Here is a 19,803-nt window from a genome sequence, read left to right on the forward strand (position 1 = left end):
CTCAGCAGTATGTGCCAACTCTCAATGTGTTGTTTTTAAAGTGCTGTTATAGTTCACTGCATGTTTAATTTTTCATAGTTTATAAATTTATAACCATTGCTGTTTGTGGTGTAGGAAGGTCTGGAATCAGAAGGTCGATGTTGGATCATTTTAAGGTCTAACCCACAAAATATTTCTTCCGTGGTGCCACCTAGAGAATAGAGTTGAGGAAGCCTGCAGAGATTTCTGAGGAGAAATAACACGTTTCTGAGAGTGGTCAATGCATTCATCAAGAATTCTGCAGGCTGCCTCAGATGTGGGGCAGAAGCTCAAACGGCCACTCTCCCAGACAGCAATGAGCTTCACCAGGCCCACCGCTAGCAAGATTCATACAAAAGGTGATAAAAAACAGACAAAACAAACACAATACCAAACCTATTGACAGTGCTGTCGCATCAGGCTGTCCATGACCATAATCTTGACCTCTGCTCTGTTGCTGCCCTTTGAGCCTGAGCGAGCCTTACTTTGAGCCACTTGGCCCTGCAGTTGTGTTTCTGCCTCCCCTTCCTTTGCTCCTACTCCTTTCCACAAAGGAGGGATGGTGGCTTCTGCACAGCCCCTCTGCTCTAGCACTGGGACAAGCAGAAAACAAGCGGGTTTTTGCATCTCTTCCCTTTGATTGGTGACACACCACTTTGTCAGAGAAAAAGGGATGAGGGGAGAGAGAGGAGATGGTGTCGTGTATGTGGACTTGAAGACCCAGGGGAGAAAGAAAACATTTTGGGGCATCGAGATTTCTATAGGAGAAAGGGCCTCATGCTCCAAATGGAGAGAAGCTCACATCTTGTGAAATCTTGCTGGGGTGGAGGACCTTGCTCCAGGGAAGAAGATGCAAAATAGGAACCTCAGCACCCAACTGGGTGACAGCCTCTACCACAAAATGAAGTCTTGGGGTGACTTTTAAGATCAGCTCAACCAGGCTCCACCAGTTATTACATGCCTTCAGCAGCAACTAAGGATGATATTCTGCTTGTTTTTTAATGGAACTTTGACAGAAGACAGCTGGATCTTCAACATCTTACTTGTTCAACTGTAGCCAAAGGGATATATCATCATTCAGAAAACTAATTGCACAGACAGTGATCAAAGACACCTCTACCCACAGATTCTCTACCCACAGTAAAGAGATGAAGGGTGCTAAACATTTGCACCTACATCCCCACCCACGTATTCTCCAGCCACAAGATTCATTTTGGATGAGCTCTATACTCGGTGAATATGCTCAGTCCTTAAACAAGCCCCAGAACTCTCCATGCCCTCACTTTGACACAGGAGATGTTACTAGAGCCCTAGCAGTACCACCAGAATAGCTCTCCTGAGTGGCACATCTCTCGTCCCATGGGGCAGCTGGTTTGTTTGCTGCCTTCAAAGACATACTGCCTTGGAAGACACGCAACAGAGCCAAATCTTGTGGCCTCTGCTGCCACTTGATTGTTTACTGTTCTGTCATTTACCAGCAACATTTCACCGGATTAGGCCCAAAACATGAAAAAGCTGATTGCAAGATGACCACAGACAGAGAAGACCATTTCCCAGTCAGGTCCAGGAAGAACAAAATCTCCCCTCTCCTGAGGCTACCGCATTCTGCAAATTAACTGTTTGTACACTGCAGGTCCAGCTGGGTTTCTTTCAGTACTGGTGTGCAATTAGCAGTAACGAGCCATCAGTCTTCTTAAAACTGAAGTATTGATTATGCTACCAGTAGGAACGCAGAAAGTAGACAAAGCAATTTTAGAACAGAAGTCTTTATTTTGTGTCCGTCTGCCCTTACCATTGCGTAACGATAGCACAGGTCAGCCTGACTTCTTCAGATGTACAGCAGAGAACCGCTTTGGTCTCAGCAGTCCCCTAATATCTTCCTCTTTTGGGAGGAGAGGATCTCTTTTTAGCCATCCAGAGTTCCTCTGCTCAGATCAGCTCCAGCACTTCCTCTGCATCTTCAGCCGCCTTCTCCATTCCTGCTTGTTTTCTCAACAGTCCTGATTTAACATCTCCATGTAGCAACTGTCTTTCTGACTTAGTTAATGTACCTTGTCCATAACACAGAGCAGTTGCATTTTTATGATGCACTGTATTCTGTAAATACTGGTGGAAGGTTATGTATAGAGACATATGTTAATTCACTGTCAAGTGGCTCAAGGTTTAAAGCACCACAATACCATCAAATTAAATTAATGCAGAGTTGGATCAAAGTCAAGATATACCTGCAAATTTAAATGTGGACAAATGACTTTTTAAAAAGACCTATTCACAGAGGCTGATATTTAAATATTTTTTTAAAAATTATTTACTCAAAGAATATATATTTGGAATAACAAAAATACAGAAAACAAGATTCTCCAAATATTCTAGAAAACAAGCAGTGCAAACACTTAAACTTGTGTCATTTATTAGCATTTCATTTATTTTCTGTGTGTGATACACAAAGAAATAAATACGCACAATGACTGTAGTGGCATTCATTGCATACAGATGATTTCCCCTCCAAGGAACATTTTGGATATAGTTACGTTCAGCTCTCTGGGAGGATTTTATAATGTATTCTTTCAAAAGCAGTTGTTTACACTGCTCTTCTAAGGCCCATTCCTGCCATTGTTCATAAATGCATTGGGACTACTTACCAGCACATGGCACAGTCTAAGCCTTATCAGATACCTAGGTAAATAAAGGAGCAGACGAGGCAAAGCAGAAACCTCACAACACGCTACTGCGTGAACACGAGCCCTGCTGTGATGATACGACGGGAGGACAGAAAGGTTACACATACACCATTTCATATGCAGCAGCTGTCTGATATGCATTTACTAGGAGACTTATCTAGGTCTGTGGAAAACAGGACAAGAAGAACTTTTAACAAACAGTATGAAAAAAGACAAGTTTTCTCCTGAACACTTGAAGGCTATGCTATCTCTTCTATACTTCGAAAACTATACACTTCTTTTGACTGGGATTTCTTTACCCAGAAGTATGGTAACGTATCTTAGCAACAGTGGCAAGGGGGAAGACTTACTGTACTGTAAAAGACTTAAAACAAAATGTATATAGCTGCTGACTGTTATAAATACTTCCCTACCACTCTGAGGGGGTGTTCAATTATACTCCTGATTACTTTTCACATTTCCTTTTTCAAAGGGGCGGGGGCATTTCTCCAGTTTTCAGCTCACCCATGAAAAGCCCTAAGCATTTTAATTCCCCTTCACTTCAGTTCTGACTAGACAGGCCTTACAGTATAACCTGTCACTATCCCAGCTACATTAGAAAAAGCCATTACTGTAGCACCCTGCAGATAACCTCTTTGTTTGAGCCACGCTGCCACTCCCTCAGGTGTTCAGCTGCCATCAGCCTAGAGCAGCATTTTCCAGCTCTGTCGAGAGCAGGTGAGACTAGACATACCGGGACTGCAATATTTCACATTCCTACCTGTCAGGCAAATAGAAAGCTTCCTGCAGCGGGGGAAGTTTGCACAATTTCACCTTTTACTAAGACGTGTAGTTTCCCACAAGTAAAATAACCCCCTGAGCGCAAGCTTCATCTGTGCCCTCTACCCAAGTCCCCAGCCAGGCCGAGGCCCTCGCAGGCTTCCCACCTCCCCAGCTGCGGCAGAGCAAGGTTAAGAGCCCTACAGCACTTCTCCTACTCCTGCGGAGAGCTCTGTGGGCAGCAGGGACAGCGACCGCATCCACCGCCTGCTGTGGATGCAGGGGAAAGCGCTCAACTGCACCGGAGGCACTGAGCTGATCTAAGGGAGGTGCTACAAAGTGAGAGCAAGGGCTCCGGATTTTAAGTGACAGAGAGCCGGAGTACTGAAAACATCAGTGAAAAAAGTGAAAACACCTTTTTTCCTTCAGCAAGGGCAGGTGGGCTCCAATTTTCTTTTTAAGGATTATCTTTTGCAAGCAACTCCGGCAATGGCTACGAATAACAGCCTCACCTGCGTACCCTTCCGGCAAATAGTTTGCTCAGCCTTCCTGGGAATGAACGCTACTACTGTCTACCTCCTAGTGAAACTTCATTTAACACCTGTGAAACACTTGGAAATTTTGCAGATGATTATTCCCTCTCAAGGAGGGGAGGGAGGGAGCCCTTGCTGTTTACTACAGCAGGGAAGGGATTTCAGTCCACGCAGCTTGGAGCAGATTTACACACGAGGACAGACCAGGTGGCTGCCTAGGACAGCAAACTGGTCAGGGAATACTGAGAGTATGCATGACTTGGATAAAGTTGAAAAACATCCAGCCTACTACAGAGGATGGGGGGGAAGGGTCAGAAACAAACACAAGTGACTCTGCTTAGAACTGCCCAGTGTTATTTTTCAAGGCTTTTAGACTATCTGCTCCATCCAATGATCTATCTGGCACTGTCATTACTCCAGAGGTGTAGAGACTAATTCCATCCTAAGCGTTCCCATCTTTTGAAAGGCCGCCCTTGAGTGCTGTAATTAATTCCATGCATGATGAAGACACTTAAAGCCTCACAGGCTTTCTCACAAGCAGACGTCTTTCATGCCTGGCTCTTATTAGTACAGCAGATGAATTTACACACACACACACCTGTTCCTCACACCAGATGACACCGCTGTGAAACGCGGCTGCTATCACCCGCGCCACAGGCACACACTGCCACAGACACCCGTGCGGGAGACGCACCCGCGTCCCCGAGCGGCCCCGCACTCCCACCACCACCACCACTCCCACCACCACCACCACCACCACCACCACCACCACCACCTCCTCCTCCTCCTCCTCCTCCTCCTCCACCCCCTGCCCGGCCACTGCCTCCGTTCCCGCGGGGTCCTGAGGCGAACGGCGCCCCAGGGAGGCTGCCGGAGCCCAGCCCCCCCGGCGGTGAGGGTCGAGCCGCCGCCACCACACCTGGAGGGGACCCGGTCGCCCCCGGCGCGGATCCCCGCTCGCTCGCCCCGCCGCTCTCCCTTTAAGGTTTTCGGAAACTTTTCTCCCCACCGTGCCGTCACGCTCCGTTAGCCGGGCTACGGGCTGGTTTAAGCCGAGCCGGGAAGTTTCTCCCGCGGGCGCCGGGCCGGAGCAACTTTCCCGTATGGCCCCCGGGCAGCCGGAGCGACCGGGGCTCCGGCTGCCGGGGGACCGTGCGGGAGAAACGCGAGGAGGAGCTCGGTTCGGGGGAGGGGGAGATGAAGCCGGGGCGTGGGGAAGCCGCTCCCTTCTTCTTCCTCCTCCTCCTCCTCTTCCCCCCGCCCCCCCCCCCCGGCTGCTCCAGTCTGGCAGCCAGGCGGCCGCTGCCTCCGGCCGGAGCCGCTGCAGTTGAGAAGCGCCCCCCGGCCCCCGCGCTGCCGCCGGGATGGGGAGGCCGCTGGCGGCTCCCGGCCTCCTGCTCCTCCTGGCCGGCACCGCGGGGCTCTGCCGGGCTTTCTTCTCCCTCCCACTCCGTGTGTCCCACCCGGCCGCCCCCGGCGGGTCGCCGCCCGCCCCGGTGGTGTTGCGGCCGGGGAGCGGCAGCCGGCAGCAGGATCCCCTGGGTGGCGCGGACGGCTTGGCCTTGGCCTCGGATCCCGCGGGCACCCTCAACTTTTTAGCCATGGTGGAGAATCTGCAGGGGGATTCCGGCCGCGGCTACTACCTGGAGATGCTGATCGGGACCCCGCCGCAGGCGGTAGGAGCGGGCCGGGGGCTGCGGACTTGGGCGGGGCGGGGGTAAACTTCTCCTCGGTGGGCGGGAGTCTGCCGCCCCCCCTCCCCCCCCCCCCCCAGCCCAAACGCAACTTTCTCCCGATGCTCACTCCTGGCGCCTCCCCCCCCCCCCCCCCCCAAAGACGGTGCCGGTGCCCGGCGCGGGGGAGCGGCGGCAGCAGCGAGTTTCCGCGGGCCGGGCGGGAGGCGCGTCCCCGCCCGCCCTCCCGGGGCCCCGGCGGCGTCGCCGGGCGCAGCGGCGCGGAGGAGGCGGCGGTGCGGTGCGGAGAGCGGCGAAGGGCAGCGGCCGCCTGCGCCGGCAGCGCCTGCGAGAGGCTGCCCTGCCACGGCCCGGTGACTGCCCGGGAAATCCTGCGGAGCTGGTCCCCGGTTTCAGGCCGTCTCATGGCGTTTGGATTCGAAGCGAGTTGTTCTGTCAGTCGAAATGACTGTGTTGTAGAGTCAGAGGGTGCTTTTTTATTCTTTTATTTTTTTTAAGCTGCTTTGCATTGTGATTGGGTGCTTTGATAGATCCTCCCGGTGCCCCCGGGAGAATCACTCGAAATCTTCCTGCTAAAGTAAGTGATGGCTAGGCAAAACCAGCCCCTTCTTTCGGGAATTCATGCGTTACTCATTAATAACACAAAGAACGTGTGTGTTTCGAATATTGTTTTCAAATAGACAGTGTTTCCTTGAATCTCCCCCATCTGCCTTCACCAGCATTGCTGAAGTTTTTTTGCAATGTAGTTGCTCTCTCATCTGTGTCATGAGATCCCAGGAGGAGCGGTGCTGGGCTGCTGATGGGGATGACTAGTCAGCTGAGTGGGGATTAATTTCCTGAAAGCCCTTGGGGCTTTCCCTCAGAACTTTGTGTTTGCTTCTGGAGTTTAAGTCCTTGCGTTCCCAGTGTACACAAAAAAATCTTTATTCTTCTGCTTTAGCTCTTCTCCGTAATAAAAAGCCAATGAATGCTAAAATGCCTGGCCAACAGGGAGTGTTCAGCCGTTGTTACATTTTTGGACCTCTGTGAGCTCTTTCTTTTTTACGCCTTGAATGTAAGAGGATTGGCCACATCGTCACGCTAATTGAAATGTATGACGGTAGGATCAATACGTGTATTGAAAAAGGGTGACGTTGTTTTATGATCAATAAATGGAGTTTAAGGAAAAAAAGCTAACTAGGTCTGATGTATCAAGGTGTGGCCCGACAGCCACAGAGGCCATGAAATAATTTTTCCTCCATGTTGCACGCTGCATATTTGACTAGTTCTATTAATGTGGCATTGTGTGTGTTTCATTCCTCCGGGGAACGTTCAATATTGGTTTCTGACAGAATCAAGATACCGGATTTGATTGGACTAATTATCCAATTCAGTATGTCTTAAATGAAAAAAATAATTTTAGGTAGAAGAAGTGACTATCAAGCATATCGTCTCCTTACATGTCTAGGGGAATTCTGAAATTGGAAGAAATCAAGAAGGAAAAATATGTCAGGCTTTTGATAATGTGACTGCAGGTCTAAGAGGGAGAAATGTGCTGCCCTCAGTGCACCTGGAGGCTTCGCTTATGCCTAACAGCTAGTATTACTTGTATTACATGTGATGTAAGGTTTCAGATAAACTTGCCTCAGTGATTTTTGTCCACCTGAAAAAAAGCTCTGAATCTGGTTGCAAAGCTTTTACTATTTTGAACTAGTTCTGAGTTCTTGCAAAGTTAATTATTTAAAAGACCGCCACTGGTGTTTAGCACACGTGAAGTTTTATTCACGAGTAGGCCCACTGAGGTTGTAAGTAAGGTTATAAATGTGCTTGTGTTTCCAAAATCAGATCTTGGCCTGTAGTGACTCAGTAGAGTGCAGTTAAAATTTATTCTCTACTTTTGATGGAGACGAATTTGTTATCTCATTCCCTGCCTGAAACTGGAAAACTTAAAGATCACAAATGTACTTGTTGTTTTTCTGCTTTGCAATGAATAGTATAAAGCTGCAAAGCCGCTACAGGCTAGTGCTACTTGAATCCTTCACAGCGCTGATGCTAAAAGCGAGTATCTTGATACTGCCAAGCGTTGGGATCGTGTTAAACTCCTTGGGCAAGTAGTCGCTGGAGTCGGAGTGGGCCGTGATCAGGCAGAAAAGGAGACGTGTCTCTTATCGATTTAAATGCTCTTCCCAACCTGACTTTGCCTCATGTTAGAAGCATGTGTAAAGTGATGCTTGGACACCTTCCTCTACCCTTGCGCCCCTCTGGCATGGGACTTTCCCCCAAGCTAACTGCCTTACTCACCCAGGCCTCTCCCAGGACTGCCGAGCCCGTGCAGGTGGTAACGCTGCCCTGACTTTTTGCCAAGGAGGAAGAAGGATACTGGCATGCAGAGCGGCATGGCTTCGCTTCCGTGCCGTCGGAGCAGAAGGGTGGATGGCAGAGCTGCTGCTCCAGACGGTGTCGCAGAGAGGGGATGGGTAAATGCAAACAAAGCAGTAGTGAACCAAGACCAAATAGCAGGTTGTGAGAAGAGGCACAAGACTTAACGTCACAGTTACGATAGCATTGGTGCCTGGTAACTTTGAAAGTGGGTGCGTTAAGCATTGAAAGCTACTGTGCCAGTACAGGGAATGAGCATTTGTGAAACACTTCAGCACTACTGAGCTTGCTTTACGGCTCAATTGCATTTTTAGAAATTTTCCTTTTTTAATTTCCATTCTTGGAAGGAAGCTACTATGAAAGAATTTCGTTTTTCAGGTCATTTAAGGCACACTGTTTGGCTTTCATTCCAATTCTGATTTGTCATATAGCAGATAAACACAGCACAGAACTGAGTTTCACAATGACAGTTCTGAAGTACTTGTTCTGATGATATAAAAATAGAGCAGCTGTGTGAAGTCAAATTTATTTTATTTTCAAGAGAGGAAACTTCAGTGCAGTCAATCCAGTTTTGCAAAGTGTTTGCAGCCAAAGTGTTTCTGATCATTTCCAGTTTTATAATACAGTATCCTTCCTAATCGTATCAGATCTCCAGACTAGCTACCAGGTCAGTGTCAACTGTCACCACCTCCATTAATTCTCATTCATTCACATGCAGATCTACTTAAGAATTATGTGAAAGGTGAAAAAGAAGGTCTATTGCATTGAAGAATGTGATATATTTGTCTCTTATTTCATTGATATATTATTACGTGTCCTACTTCTGGCAGATTATGTGCTTTACACCTGTCTGTATAGGTGCACTTCTTCCATTTCCAGATTTAAATAAGAGGTGGCAAGAGCCCAATATGAATTGTGTGCACTGTTCTTAGTTCTTATTTCTTTAAATAATCTGATGGAATTCCTTTGCTCTATCTCTTATTATTTTGCCTGCCCTGAGATTATAAGCACTGTGAGGAATTGAATCAAAGATCATTTAGGGTTTCTTCACTGTCTTCACTGCAGTTTTCTTCATATTAATTTTGTTTCTCCTACAAGCTTTTGACCAATAGAACAGTCAAACTCTTAAAGCATCCCATGTTCTTCACAGCTTTCTTGAAGTCCATCTGGACTGCATTAAAATTTTGCAAAGAAAGTACTGTTGCCTCATCTTGCCTCTTGTGCTAGTCTTCATTGTATAAGGTAGTGGTAGTCCTGCAGGTCCCACTGCGTTTGCAAATTCTGTTTTTATTGAGACCAGGCAAATGTTATTCCTGCAATTTCATTGCGAAGAGAGGCCGGGCATGTGCCTCCTGAGAGCTGAGAGTCATGTAGCTGTGGTCTGATTAGCGGGTATTGAAACCACGATAGGATCTGATTTGTGCTCTGAATGCCACGGCTCCTTCTATAATTTCAGTGTCAATTTTTCATTCTATGCCCGAAGAGGTTTTGTCTATTGTTTTTCCTAATGGCAGTTTGTTCTGCGCAGGGGGTGAGCAAAAACCTGTCCTGTAAACTTGCTCTGAAATTTTAAGGTCAACGTGAATGTTGGGTCTAACGGCCTTCACTGTGAAACACAAGCTCCAATTTCCATGTAATTGGTGGGACGTTATCTTTCCTTCAATTTCTTCCAGCTATTAAAGAAAAGAAGGATAAAGAAGGATACGTATTAAACACCTCAAGTGTGTCATGGACTCTTATAATTTATAGCCTGGTATTTTGAAGGTGATGAACACACACGTTAGCAAGTTCTGAACATGCAGCCGTTCTTCCTTAATTGTTGATAGCTCTTATTTCCTGAGTGTTGGAAGGAATGAAGATTGTGAGAAAAGATTCAACTGCTCTTGTAATTTCATCGCTTCAGTAGTCTTGCTATATTAGGTGATAAGGGTCTGACTTCTGGAGCTGTGCTATTCCCTAAGAAGCTAAGCTCTGCTTTCTTAATTTTGCTGAAAGGGGGTTTACCATCTTTCTAGATACAAGAAGTTTTGAAAATTTGATCCTTCCAGGTTCAAATACCAGAAGGCAAGCTCCAACTTGTCTCTCTCTCTCTCTTCCCCCCCCCCCCCCCCCCCCCCCCAATAATTAAGGGTCTTTTGTGTTTATTTTTGAGCTCTTTATGAAAGCTGAAAAAAGGAAGGGTTGAGGAGCAAAGACGAGTGCTGTGTTATATTGGAGTATTTTGAGGTGGCAGCGTCAAAATCCCTCCAGATCCCTCTAATGGAAGCACTGTTGAAATGCAAAATATTCCTGTTGTTAATGATGAGTTGGGTAGATTTTGGTTGTTGTTGTTGGATGCCTGCAAAATAAAAAGGACAAGGACCTGAAAGTCATAAGACAGGACTAATATAGTGATGTACTGTGGTGCAGTGGGGTGTAATGTGTTTTTGACCAAAGACAAAGCAAACACACATACCAGGTTTGGGTTGACAGAAAGGTCCCTGCCCTTACAAATTAGCATTCTGGCACCTCCTTCCATACAAAATTAGCCCTTGCAAAAGGGACTGCATGGAGGTAGTGGAGCCTGTACTGTAAAAATAACCCAAAACACAAGTATTAATTACAATGCAGTTGCCCTGAGTAGTAGAGCATAGCACAGTTAGTGTTTTGTAGCAAGGCTTTGCCTTGCTGTGTTTGTAAGTGGGCCGCAGTGGCCTGTGATGTCTATGCGCAGAGTGACACTGAATGGAAGAGGCTCATCATGGTCGTTCCTCAGGATGTGCTCCTCTCCCAGGGTCAGTTGGATTAGAGCCCCACTAACCGCTCCTTTAGAGGTGCTTTCTCTCCTTCAGAGAAATGGTGGAAGCTTTATTATCTAGGGTCACCAATCGTAGCAATCGTGCATTCAGATCCTGGTGGGTCGGGACAGAAGATCTGTTGTGAGGAACAGGGGTGGTGGCAATAGGTGTCAGGGTCACACTTTTTACTGGTCCTTGCATTTCATTCCCTATCTGGGCAAAAGCATCGGTTAAATTTGGAGGAGGAGAGTAGAGGGTGAGCAGGTAACTATTTTGCCCGTTATTAAGGAGTAAATTAGTTGGGATTTGGAGTAGAGATGAGATGAAAACAAACCGGTGGACAAAAGAAAGCCCATGTGGAATTCCCGTATGTTTGGATGTTTGGGATTATTAAGGAAGGAATCTTTTTTTTCTTGGGTTTTTTTTCTCTTTTTTTCCCCTCCTCTAACCAAAGGGCTGTGAGCTCTAGGGATGGTGTCTGGCAAGACAGATTTAAAAACTACTACACTCTGCGGGGTTCTTTACTTTCATGAAGGGCACTTAGACTTTGAGTCTGTGAGGACATGTTAGCTATTACATTGCCTCCACATTTTATTATCTTTGAAAATTTCTCACTTATTGTAGGTGAAGCGAGTCTGACCTGAAATGTTATCTGGTCATTGTCAAGTATAGCTACATTTGGAAAAGGAAGGTGATACAATGGCATACCCTTGCACATGTGCATCTCCAGTATGAATCAGACATACCTCTCTCCCTTTTCTTACTGGCTGTAAAATACAGATTTAATCGTAATTTGTGTAAGTAAGTGAAGGAAACTGTTGCTCCTATTTCTGCCCAGATTAGGACTTGAGATCAGATCTTCAAAGTAACGGAGGCAGCACTCAGCTGCCTCAGAAAAAGGAATTGTTTTTTCCTGCCATTGATGGGACTGTCATACATCTTGCTGCTTTTCAGCCTGGTTTTGCTATGTAGATCAGAGCTCATGAAGCAAATGCAGTGCATGATCTACAGATACCAGACTGCTGTTAAAAAAATCAGAAGTTTTACATTTGAATGTGTATCTGTTAGTTCAGTGTCCTTCAAAGCACTTGAAATAGCCCAGGACTAAAATAGATTTTATTTGCAATTTTTTGCACATGAACTCCCTTAGTTTTAAAATAACAAGTTAGCTGACTATCTGTCTCCCCTTCTCTGCATATGCCTACATTGCAGCCAGCCGTGCGATTGGATTGTGGTGTTAAAGAACCGAGCTAGTAGAAACCAGCTAACTTGGGTTGGTAACAGTCTAGTTGTGACAACAGGGAGCTCTGCACGAGCGATCTACTGTGCTTTTCCAGGTGGCTCTGCAACACGCAATGAGCTCCGTTAACTGCTGGCAGAACCTGAGGTAGCTCGAGCACGGCTGCATCAAACGCGTGTTTTCATTTTGCTATGGCAGCGGCTGCGTGCTCTGCGCAGCAAAGGCTGCAGCAGCCCAGAACTGCCCGAGAGCCTCGTCGAGGAGCTTGGTAAACTTCTTCCTCTTGGGATGAAAGTTTGGCCGCTGAACCTGCTACTGCCCACATGCCCAGCCCTGTCGGTGAGCTTCCTCCCAAGGCATGGCTGTCGATGGGCTTTTGGCCGTGCTCGTCTGAGGGTGATCATGTGGCAAAGTCAGCTCTCGTGCCTTCAGAAAGCCTCGGGCCAGAGTCAATCTTTGCTCCCTCTTTTGCCAAAGGTTGATAAAATAATACTCTTCTCGCCCCTTCTCTCTCCTCCAGCAGAGTTATTCCCTCGTTCTTCCTTTTGCCTCTCTCTCCTCCTCCTGCTCTCGCTGCCTCTGTATTTCTAAGAGTGGTTTACGGGGAGGGCAGCAGGGGATAGATGTTCTAGAGCTTGGTTTTGGTTTTGTAAGAGTCCTTCTCAAACAGATGAAACCTGTGGGGTACAGCAGAGAGGGAATTTGAGGAAAATAAGCTAGATAGGAAAAATCTTATTCGAGTGAAAATGACAATACATTGAATACAATTAATGTGTCATAATTAAAAGGCTCTTTTGAAGGGAATCTGTTAAGACTGTAATTGTACTCTACAATCCTTTTTTCCCCTCACCACTGCTTACTAATAATTTGAAATTGTGAAAAATAAATTACTTGTAGATTTTGTCTTCTTTGCTCGGCTTGTGAGTACTAAAATGAGTTGATTTTATTTAGCTTTATGGTTGGTTTATTTTTATACCTACTTACTAGCAAGAACTGCTGTTAAGCTAGACTGCATGTGTTTAGGGAAAATGTTTGTCTCAAAGTCGTTGCTAGTCCAGTTTTCTTTTAAAAGAGGAAAGGTATTAACACTGCAGTAACACTTGGTAAGCTTCTCCTCCTTAAAGACAGAAATAAATCCATTCGTAGGGATCTAAAACTGCTTGATAGCGCTACTTTTTCCCATTAGATTTTTTAAAGAAGAAAGATGACGACTCAAGAACTGAGAGTCACCTCTCCACTTGAGGGAGGGAGTGTAAGCCTTCTCGCATTAAAGGCCAGCTCCTGCCATTTGACAGGGAAAAAGTAATCTGCTCCTTTTGGCGGCCGTCTCTGAGATAATTCCTTGATATTTGTTTGTGGATCTGCCTGTGAGAGTGGTCCGTAGATGAGCGCCTCGGAGCCTGCTGCGGTGCTGCGGCTTGTGCTCAGGCCCATGTCAAGGCCAGATGTGAGAATTTCCTCACCCACCCAGACTCGCTCTGTTTCTTACTTTGCTACCATAGGAAGTTTCATACCAGCAAAGATCATCCATTTGGGGCTTCTACAGAAACAAAAGGCTTACCTGCTAAGCCATCGTATGGAAGGTTGGGTCCTGTGTGTCCCCCTTGAAAATTTTATTGTGGTGTTAGGGAAGAAAAAAAATATATCAGTTCAGCAGAAGGTAAATTTTTAAGATTGCCTTTGGCAGCAATAGTTTTGGCATAGAAAATAATATACTGGGGTGCCTATTTCAACTGCAGGCTTCAGATCTGTTTTCGAAATTGCGACTTTGCAAAATCTTGAGGGAGGGTTTTTTCTCTCATTTTTTTCTACCTAATTGGAAACTTTACTTCTGAAATTCCGTTATGATACCTGTTGACACAGAAACCTTGACTGTCAGTGTTTGCGGCATAAGAAATTAACAGTTGTAGCATCTTTTCAAGACAGAGCACGCGAGGCCGATTTGGAAGGTCTTCAGGGCAATATTACCATGCTGCTTACGCATGGTATGGAAAGACCTATGCTTTCGTTCACTGTGCTGTCTAGTAGATGTCTGCTACGGGTAAGAGTGAAATGTGAGGCATGTCAGAAAATGATTCATCAGTCCTACTGATGCTTTTCTGTGACTAAAGAGATTTTTATTTAATTTGTTTGTTTTTCTTCTTGGTGACTCTCAGGTTGCAAATAAGACAGAGGAGTCCAAAGGTGGTCACACTTTCAAAAAGTCTGAGAAGTGCTGTAGCAAGATAACATCTGATGCAGTCACAGTGCTTCAGTTTATCTGTCACAGAATAATCTTCTCGTTACTTCACGGATGCAGTCCTTCAGGGAATAGCACAAACATTTTGCATGATCCAAAGTGCCAGATTTTTGCATTTGGACTGCTGAGATAAGTAACGTATGGGAAGAAAAAAAAAGTTCAGAAAATTTCTCAGCAGCTGTAGTCATGAATGTTGGTGCGTGTTACATGTTCCAGCTAAAGTTAACTTTCATTTGCACTCACTGAGCCTTTGAGTTGAACCTTTTCTTGGCAAGTGACCAAATACTAGTGACACTATCTGCGCATTTTTGTGCAGGTCTGGAAACTTTCTCCACGGCAGGTGTGCGTGACAACGTTTGCTGTTCCTGATGGGTGAACTTCCACAGTTCCGGTGGCCTGAGCACCATCAGCTCCAGCGTGTACGCAGCAAGGTGGCTGCACTTGCTGCCTTCCTCGTAGTTCGTAAAATGCTGGAGCCCTGGGCTGCTGTAGGACCTGAGGTACCATCATCACGTGATGGGTTGTAACTCCTGGCCAAAGTAGAAAGAGCTTACTCCTACATACAGGTTGATATGTGGAGGAATGGGTAGTGGGAAGCTGACTTCTGTGTGATGTGTAAGTGCATAGCAGCAGACTTCGTCAGCTTGAGAGCATAAACAAGTCTTTTAACTTCCTGCCCTACAAACTCAACCTGGTATCTGGAAATAAAGCTGTGTTCCTGCACGCCTCTGTGTTCTCCTGTGTAATAAAGTTTTTTTATAGTGGAACTTGGTTAACAATTGTAATGATGTATGAGCCACAGGCGAAGCTAGTTCATTTCCCAGAGCTGCTGCCTCTACAGTATTAGCCAGGGTAAAGAGTAAAGTGTGCATGTTTGAGAAGGAGAGAGAGAAATAAATGAGTCCAATAGCAGGGGGAGGAACACTGCTGCTTTTAAAAAAAAAGAATTTTTAAAAAATCGTATCTTATTTCACTTCAGAACCAAATCTGCCTTTTAAATTGCCCTGCCAAATTTTTAAGCAAAAATGTTAGAATAAATATGAATAAAAAAGATTGTTCTAATTTTTAATAAGTCAAACACATTATTGTGACATTGCTTAACAGCTTTTTTTTTTCTTTTGTCTTTTTTTTCTTCCCCAATCAAATAGTCCTTCCTGGTATTATGGAGTGGAAAGCTGCTTTCAGTGTGTGCCTTTGAACTCCCCTGTATAATTCCAAGAAATACCCATGATGACAATCAAATTCTGCTCTTTGGTAATATCCTAAATAGGTCAGGTGGAATGGGGAGCAAAAGCCTTCTGTCTGTTGTATTCCCTTTATTAATTACCAGGGAAATAAAAACACTGGAGTTGCGTCACCTTGTTTGTACTCTGAGACCTGGGGCCACCTGCGTACGTTCCTGTGGCCACTTAAGATGGCACGGACCAGCGGGCAGCTGCCTGACCCTACGCCTGTCCCCAGTGATGTGGCACAGCTTTTCTAGCACGGAATGCAATCAGAATAACCAAATTCTAGTCCTTGTGCTTGACATAGCTGGACTTGCTTTTTTTTTTTCCCTGATCTCTTCCCTCCCTCCCCTTGCCTGCAGCCATGGATCCAGTCGTGTCCCTTTGCCATCCATATAGCAGCAACCCAGTAGGTGTGCAAAAGCATCTGATCGTGGCTGTTGCTGGGCAGAAGGGGAGGAATGGAGGTGGGAGCTGCTATGGCAGGTGGGGAAGAGGTAGTTCAAGGGAGTTAAAGGACGGGTAAATGCAGGGACCAGTCTTTTCAGCTCCCCAGGCTGAAACATCCTGGTTTGGCAATATGAAATACTTCAGCAGCTCTCCTATGTTAAACAAAATCTGGCAGTGCTGCAAGTTCAGTCCTGAAGAAGAAGTTGTGGCATTTTTGTAGCAGAGGTCACGCCTTGAAGTACAGTGAGTTCATAGTTGGTTTTCCAAGGTGTGTGCTAATTTATTTACCTCTCCATGTCCAACAACCTTGGCTAATCCAGGGATCCCAGTGTGTGAACATGGGATTGCCAGTAGTTTCGTGGCCTCCAGGAGGGAGAGGCTGCTTTCACAGCCATGAACTTGACTTAAGCGGCAAGGTGAGGGTTCCCATGTAACCATGTCCGCTGGCTTTCATGTTTTGGGAAGGTTGGTCGTTTCACCGTTGCAGTGTATGGATAGAGAAAACCCAAGAAAAATTATGCTTATCCACTTGTTTTTGTTATGCTGTTTTAGGGGAACAACTGGAAAATATCATATAAGTATTCAGTGTCCTTCTTGAAGAAAAGCACGAAAAAAACATAAGCAAGCTCTTCCTGAAAGCAGGCAGTAAGTGCGGCTAGAAGGACGTTATAATGAGCGGCCCTATGGCAGCGCCGCTGGGAACAGCCTGTTTGGGGAGAACAGATAGACCTGATGTGTCAGGAGTGTCCTGCCCTCACCTCTCCTTCTCGCAGCTCTCCAGGCTTTGAAAAACCTTTGCTAACAAACACCCATCTTCAAAACTAACATCTTGACAGAGGAGGGGAAAAAAAACCTGAAAAGAATCGTGTCGCTATGAGAGCCAGTTGATGGGGGGAGGAGAGGGAAGAGATTAGACCTGGCGTGCAGCCTTCTCAAAACACTGATTTTTCTCACTGCTGTCCTGCAAACTTCTTTTGTCTCCAAAATGTAGCCTTTTTCAAAGTTAATCGCTGCCTTCAAAAGCTTCTTAAATATTGCAGGAGCAGCTTTGGCACTTGGTTTCACATCTCCAGTGCAATTTGAAATTCAGGTGTTTATTTAAATTTTAGGTTGAAGTTCAGATCTTTGGTGTGAGGGAGAAATCTTTTAATGGAGGTAGAAATACAAGAGCGAGACTGAATCTCTCCTGAGAGGCTTCTGCCTGCTACTGAAGGGCAAGGGTACTGTGGTGTCTTTGACAAAACGGAGATTTTTTTTTTTTTTTTTTTTTTTTAAAAAGCACTGGTGAGGTTAGAGATACCTCCTAGCCTACGCTCAAGAGCATTAGGAATGGGCTTCATAGGCTATGCTGAAGTTTGAAACGGGGCCCTTGATTAATTCTGTTATTCCCAAATGGCACAGTAAACATGGACAATGACTTATGGTGTAGTAGCTTGTACAGCATGAGGAAGGTTTAAAGATTAGTCAGTTCAAGCCTTCTTGAGTTTACTTAGTATAGCTTGGCTCTGTGCAAATGTGTAAAACTGTTTCAGTCTTACAGATACTGCAGTTGGAGGGTTGTTGCTTTAGTTTCAAAACAAATTTTTTTTTATAGTGTAGGACTTCTGAAGCTAGGTAGGGAAGAAGAACTGAAAATGCCTTTTTTTTTTTCTTTCAGACAGCAGTTTCTCTGAGTCTAATGAACAACAGAGGTAAAGAAAAGGGTGACCTGACAAAATAAATTGGAAGCTAATTATGGAGAGCAAAAGCCTCAGAAAATTGAAATTCTGAACTGTATGCAGCTTCTAACTGTAATCGTTCACTGGGTATAATACATTAATGTAGGCTTACTGATTTCATTTCCTTTAAAAAAAAAATACAAAGCAAAAAGCCCTCCTTGGATATCATATTCTGAAAGGTAGTGTATTAGCATGATGAGTCCTTTTCTCCTCTTCCCCCCCCCCCCCCCAAAAAAAAAAAACCCACACCTCTAAAATTGTTTGACCTAAGGCTATGTTTTTAGAAGTATCATGCCCTAAGTAGTACTGGTAAACAGAACAGACATAGCAGACGTTTAACCTAAGACACTTGAGGTGGATCATTTGTTGTTTTTCAGTGAGGTGGTTGTGTTTTTTTACAGAGAAAGTTTAGTTTCAGGTCAACTGAAAAAATTTGACAGTGGTTTTCTTAAGGAATGAAGCGAGACAGACTGTGGTTAAGCGCAAGGGTCCAAGTGCATAGAGGCTTGCTGAGGGAGCTTTCTAGGCACAGCAAAACCCTTTTTTGCTGGCCGGTGGTGTGTGTGCCCCTGCATTGTGCAATACAGCTGTGTAGCCCGTCGTCCACCTCCGCTGCCCTCCTATTTACTGCGCAGCTAGAAGCTGTCCCGCTCCTCGGGTCCTCCTACAGCGCCCATAGTTCCGTGGACTAGCAGCCATCTGATGTGGCTGGGCGTTGCTCCAAAGAGTTCAAAATCCTGCCAAGCAGTGCCGAGCAGTGCTCACTCGGTGGTTTCAAAGCGAGAAAGAGGTTTAGGTTGAGAAGGTGACTATGAGATCTGCAATGGCATTCACGAGTGTATCTCCGAGAGTCAGGCTGGTGGTCAAGCCAGACTTCAGGCATTTCTTCAGTTTCTTTTTAGCTGTTGAATTATTGAATTAATAGCTGTCTCTCCAACACCTTTGGCCACCATGTTCTCTAGGGATGGAGGAGTGAGCTCTGGATGAGACGCTTACTAATTTAGATGCGGCACAGAGCGTAGACGTAGCCCATCTCTAAACCAAGGCTGCGTGGGCACAGGGATTCCTTGTGAGTCTTGCAGTTAGATGTGAGAGTTGGTCCCAGTGGCATTCGGCTTACAGTCTCCCTTGTCTCGTCAGTGCTGTACCGTAATTAGCAGAAAATTGATGGATTTAATTCCTATACACCTACTAACAGGTGGAAACATGCTCTCGAATTTAACAAGAGCGCTGTCCGTACTTAAGTGCAAATAGCTGATGTCTCCTGCATTCATTCTTGAATTTCAGGGTGTGTTTGTGGGCTTTTTTTTTAATCATCCATTCATCTAGACACTCATTAATCTTTCAATTCAAGAACGTGTCTGGTATAAATATAGAAAATATGTAGATTTTCCTCACTCAAATTTTGAGCACTTAGGTGCCATACTGCTTTAGTAAGAACGGTCTACCTGATGTTAATGTGCATTACTGGCTACACTGGGAAAGGCAGTTTTCTTCAGTCTTCTCAAACCCGTCCAAGCCTTCCAATGGTTATTTACAGGTGAGGTTTTTCTAGACCTCTAGATTATTGTTGTTTCTGAACTTTCTCTAACTAGTCCAGATTTTCCTTAAAACCCAATGCCTGGAACAGGGCGTGACTTCAGCTGTAGCCAGTTTAGGTGAATGAGAGGGTTGCTTCATACACCTACATTCTTTGTCAGCTGTAAGATGTGATATGGGAGACGGATTTGTATCTGGGAAAAAAAAGAGGAAAAAAAGGTCAATCTTTTCTGAAAAGGCAATGAGACAAAATTGCTACAATTCACACAGCTCTAAGATAAGCAAGTAATAGCTCATGTTCAACAGCAAAGCATGTTCATATAGCATGAATAGGATGGATGTGTTGTATGATAAATCTAGACACAGCAAATAAATTTCAGCCTGAAAAATAAGATACCACATGAGACGGCATGTGCAGAAAGAATGCTAATGTTTAGGGAACCGAAGGCACTGGCAGAAAGGAGAGAGTAGAAATGAAGAATAGATATTTTGTTTTGTTACCAGGATTGATTGGCTGACTGTTTTTTTTGTCTTTAAACCATAATAGCCTTCCCTTATTGTCAAATTGATA

The 19,803-nt window shown here is 45.4% G+C and overlaps 1 protein-coding gene across 2 annotated transcripts in view; it reads left to right on the forward strand.

The window, feature by feature from the left end:
• Positions 1 to 5,308: 5,308 nt before the first annotated feature.
• The window catches only part of BACE2 (beta-secretase 2), a 50,620-nt gene continuing 36,125 nt past the window's right edge, over positions 5,309 to 19,803 (forward strand). For both annotated transcript variants that reach the window (XM_076354262.1, XM_076354270.1), the window contains exon 1: positions 5,309 to 5,667. In XM_076354262.1, coding sequence (XP_076210377.1) covers positions 5,356 to 5,667 — 312 coding nt within the window. In that variant the 5' untranslated portion in view covers positions 5,309 to 5,355. The remainder of the gene's footprint in view (positions 5,668 to 19,803) is intronic.

The sequence above is a fragment of the Aptenodytes patagonicus genome, chromosome 1, assembly GCF_965638725.1.
Source record: "Aptenodytes patagonicus chromosome 1, bAptPat1.pri.cur, whole genome shotgun sequence".
In the NCBI taxonomy this organism is placed as follows: domain Eukaryota; kingdom Metazoa; phylum Chordata; class Aves; order Sphenisciformes; family Spheniscidae; genus Aptenodytes; species Aptenodytes patagonicus.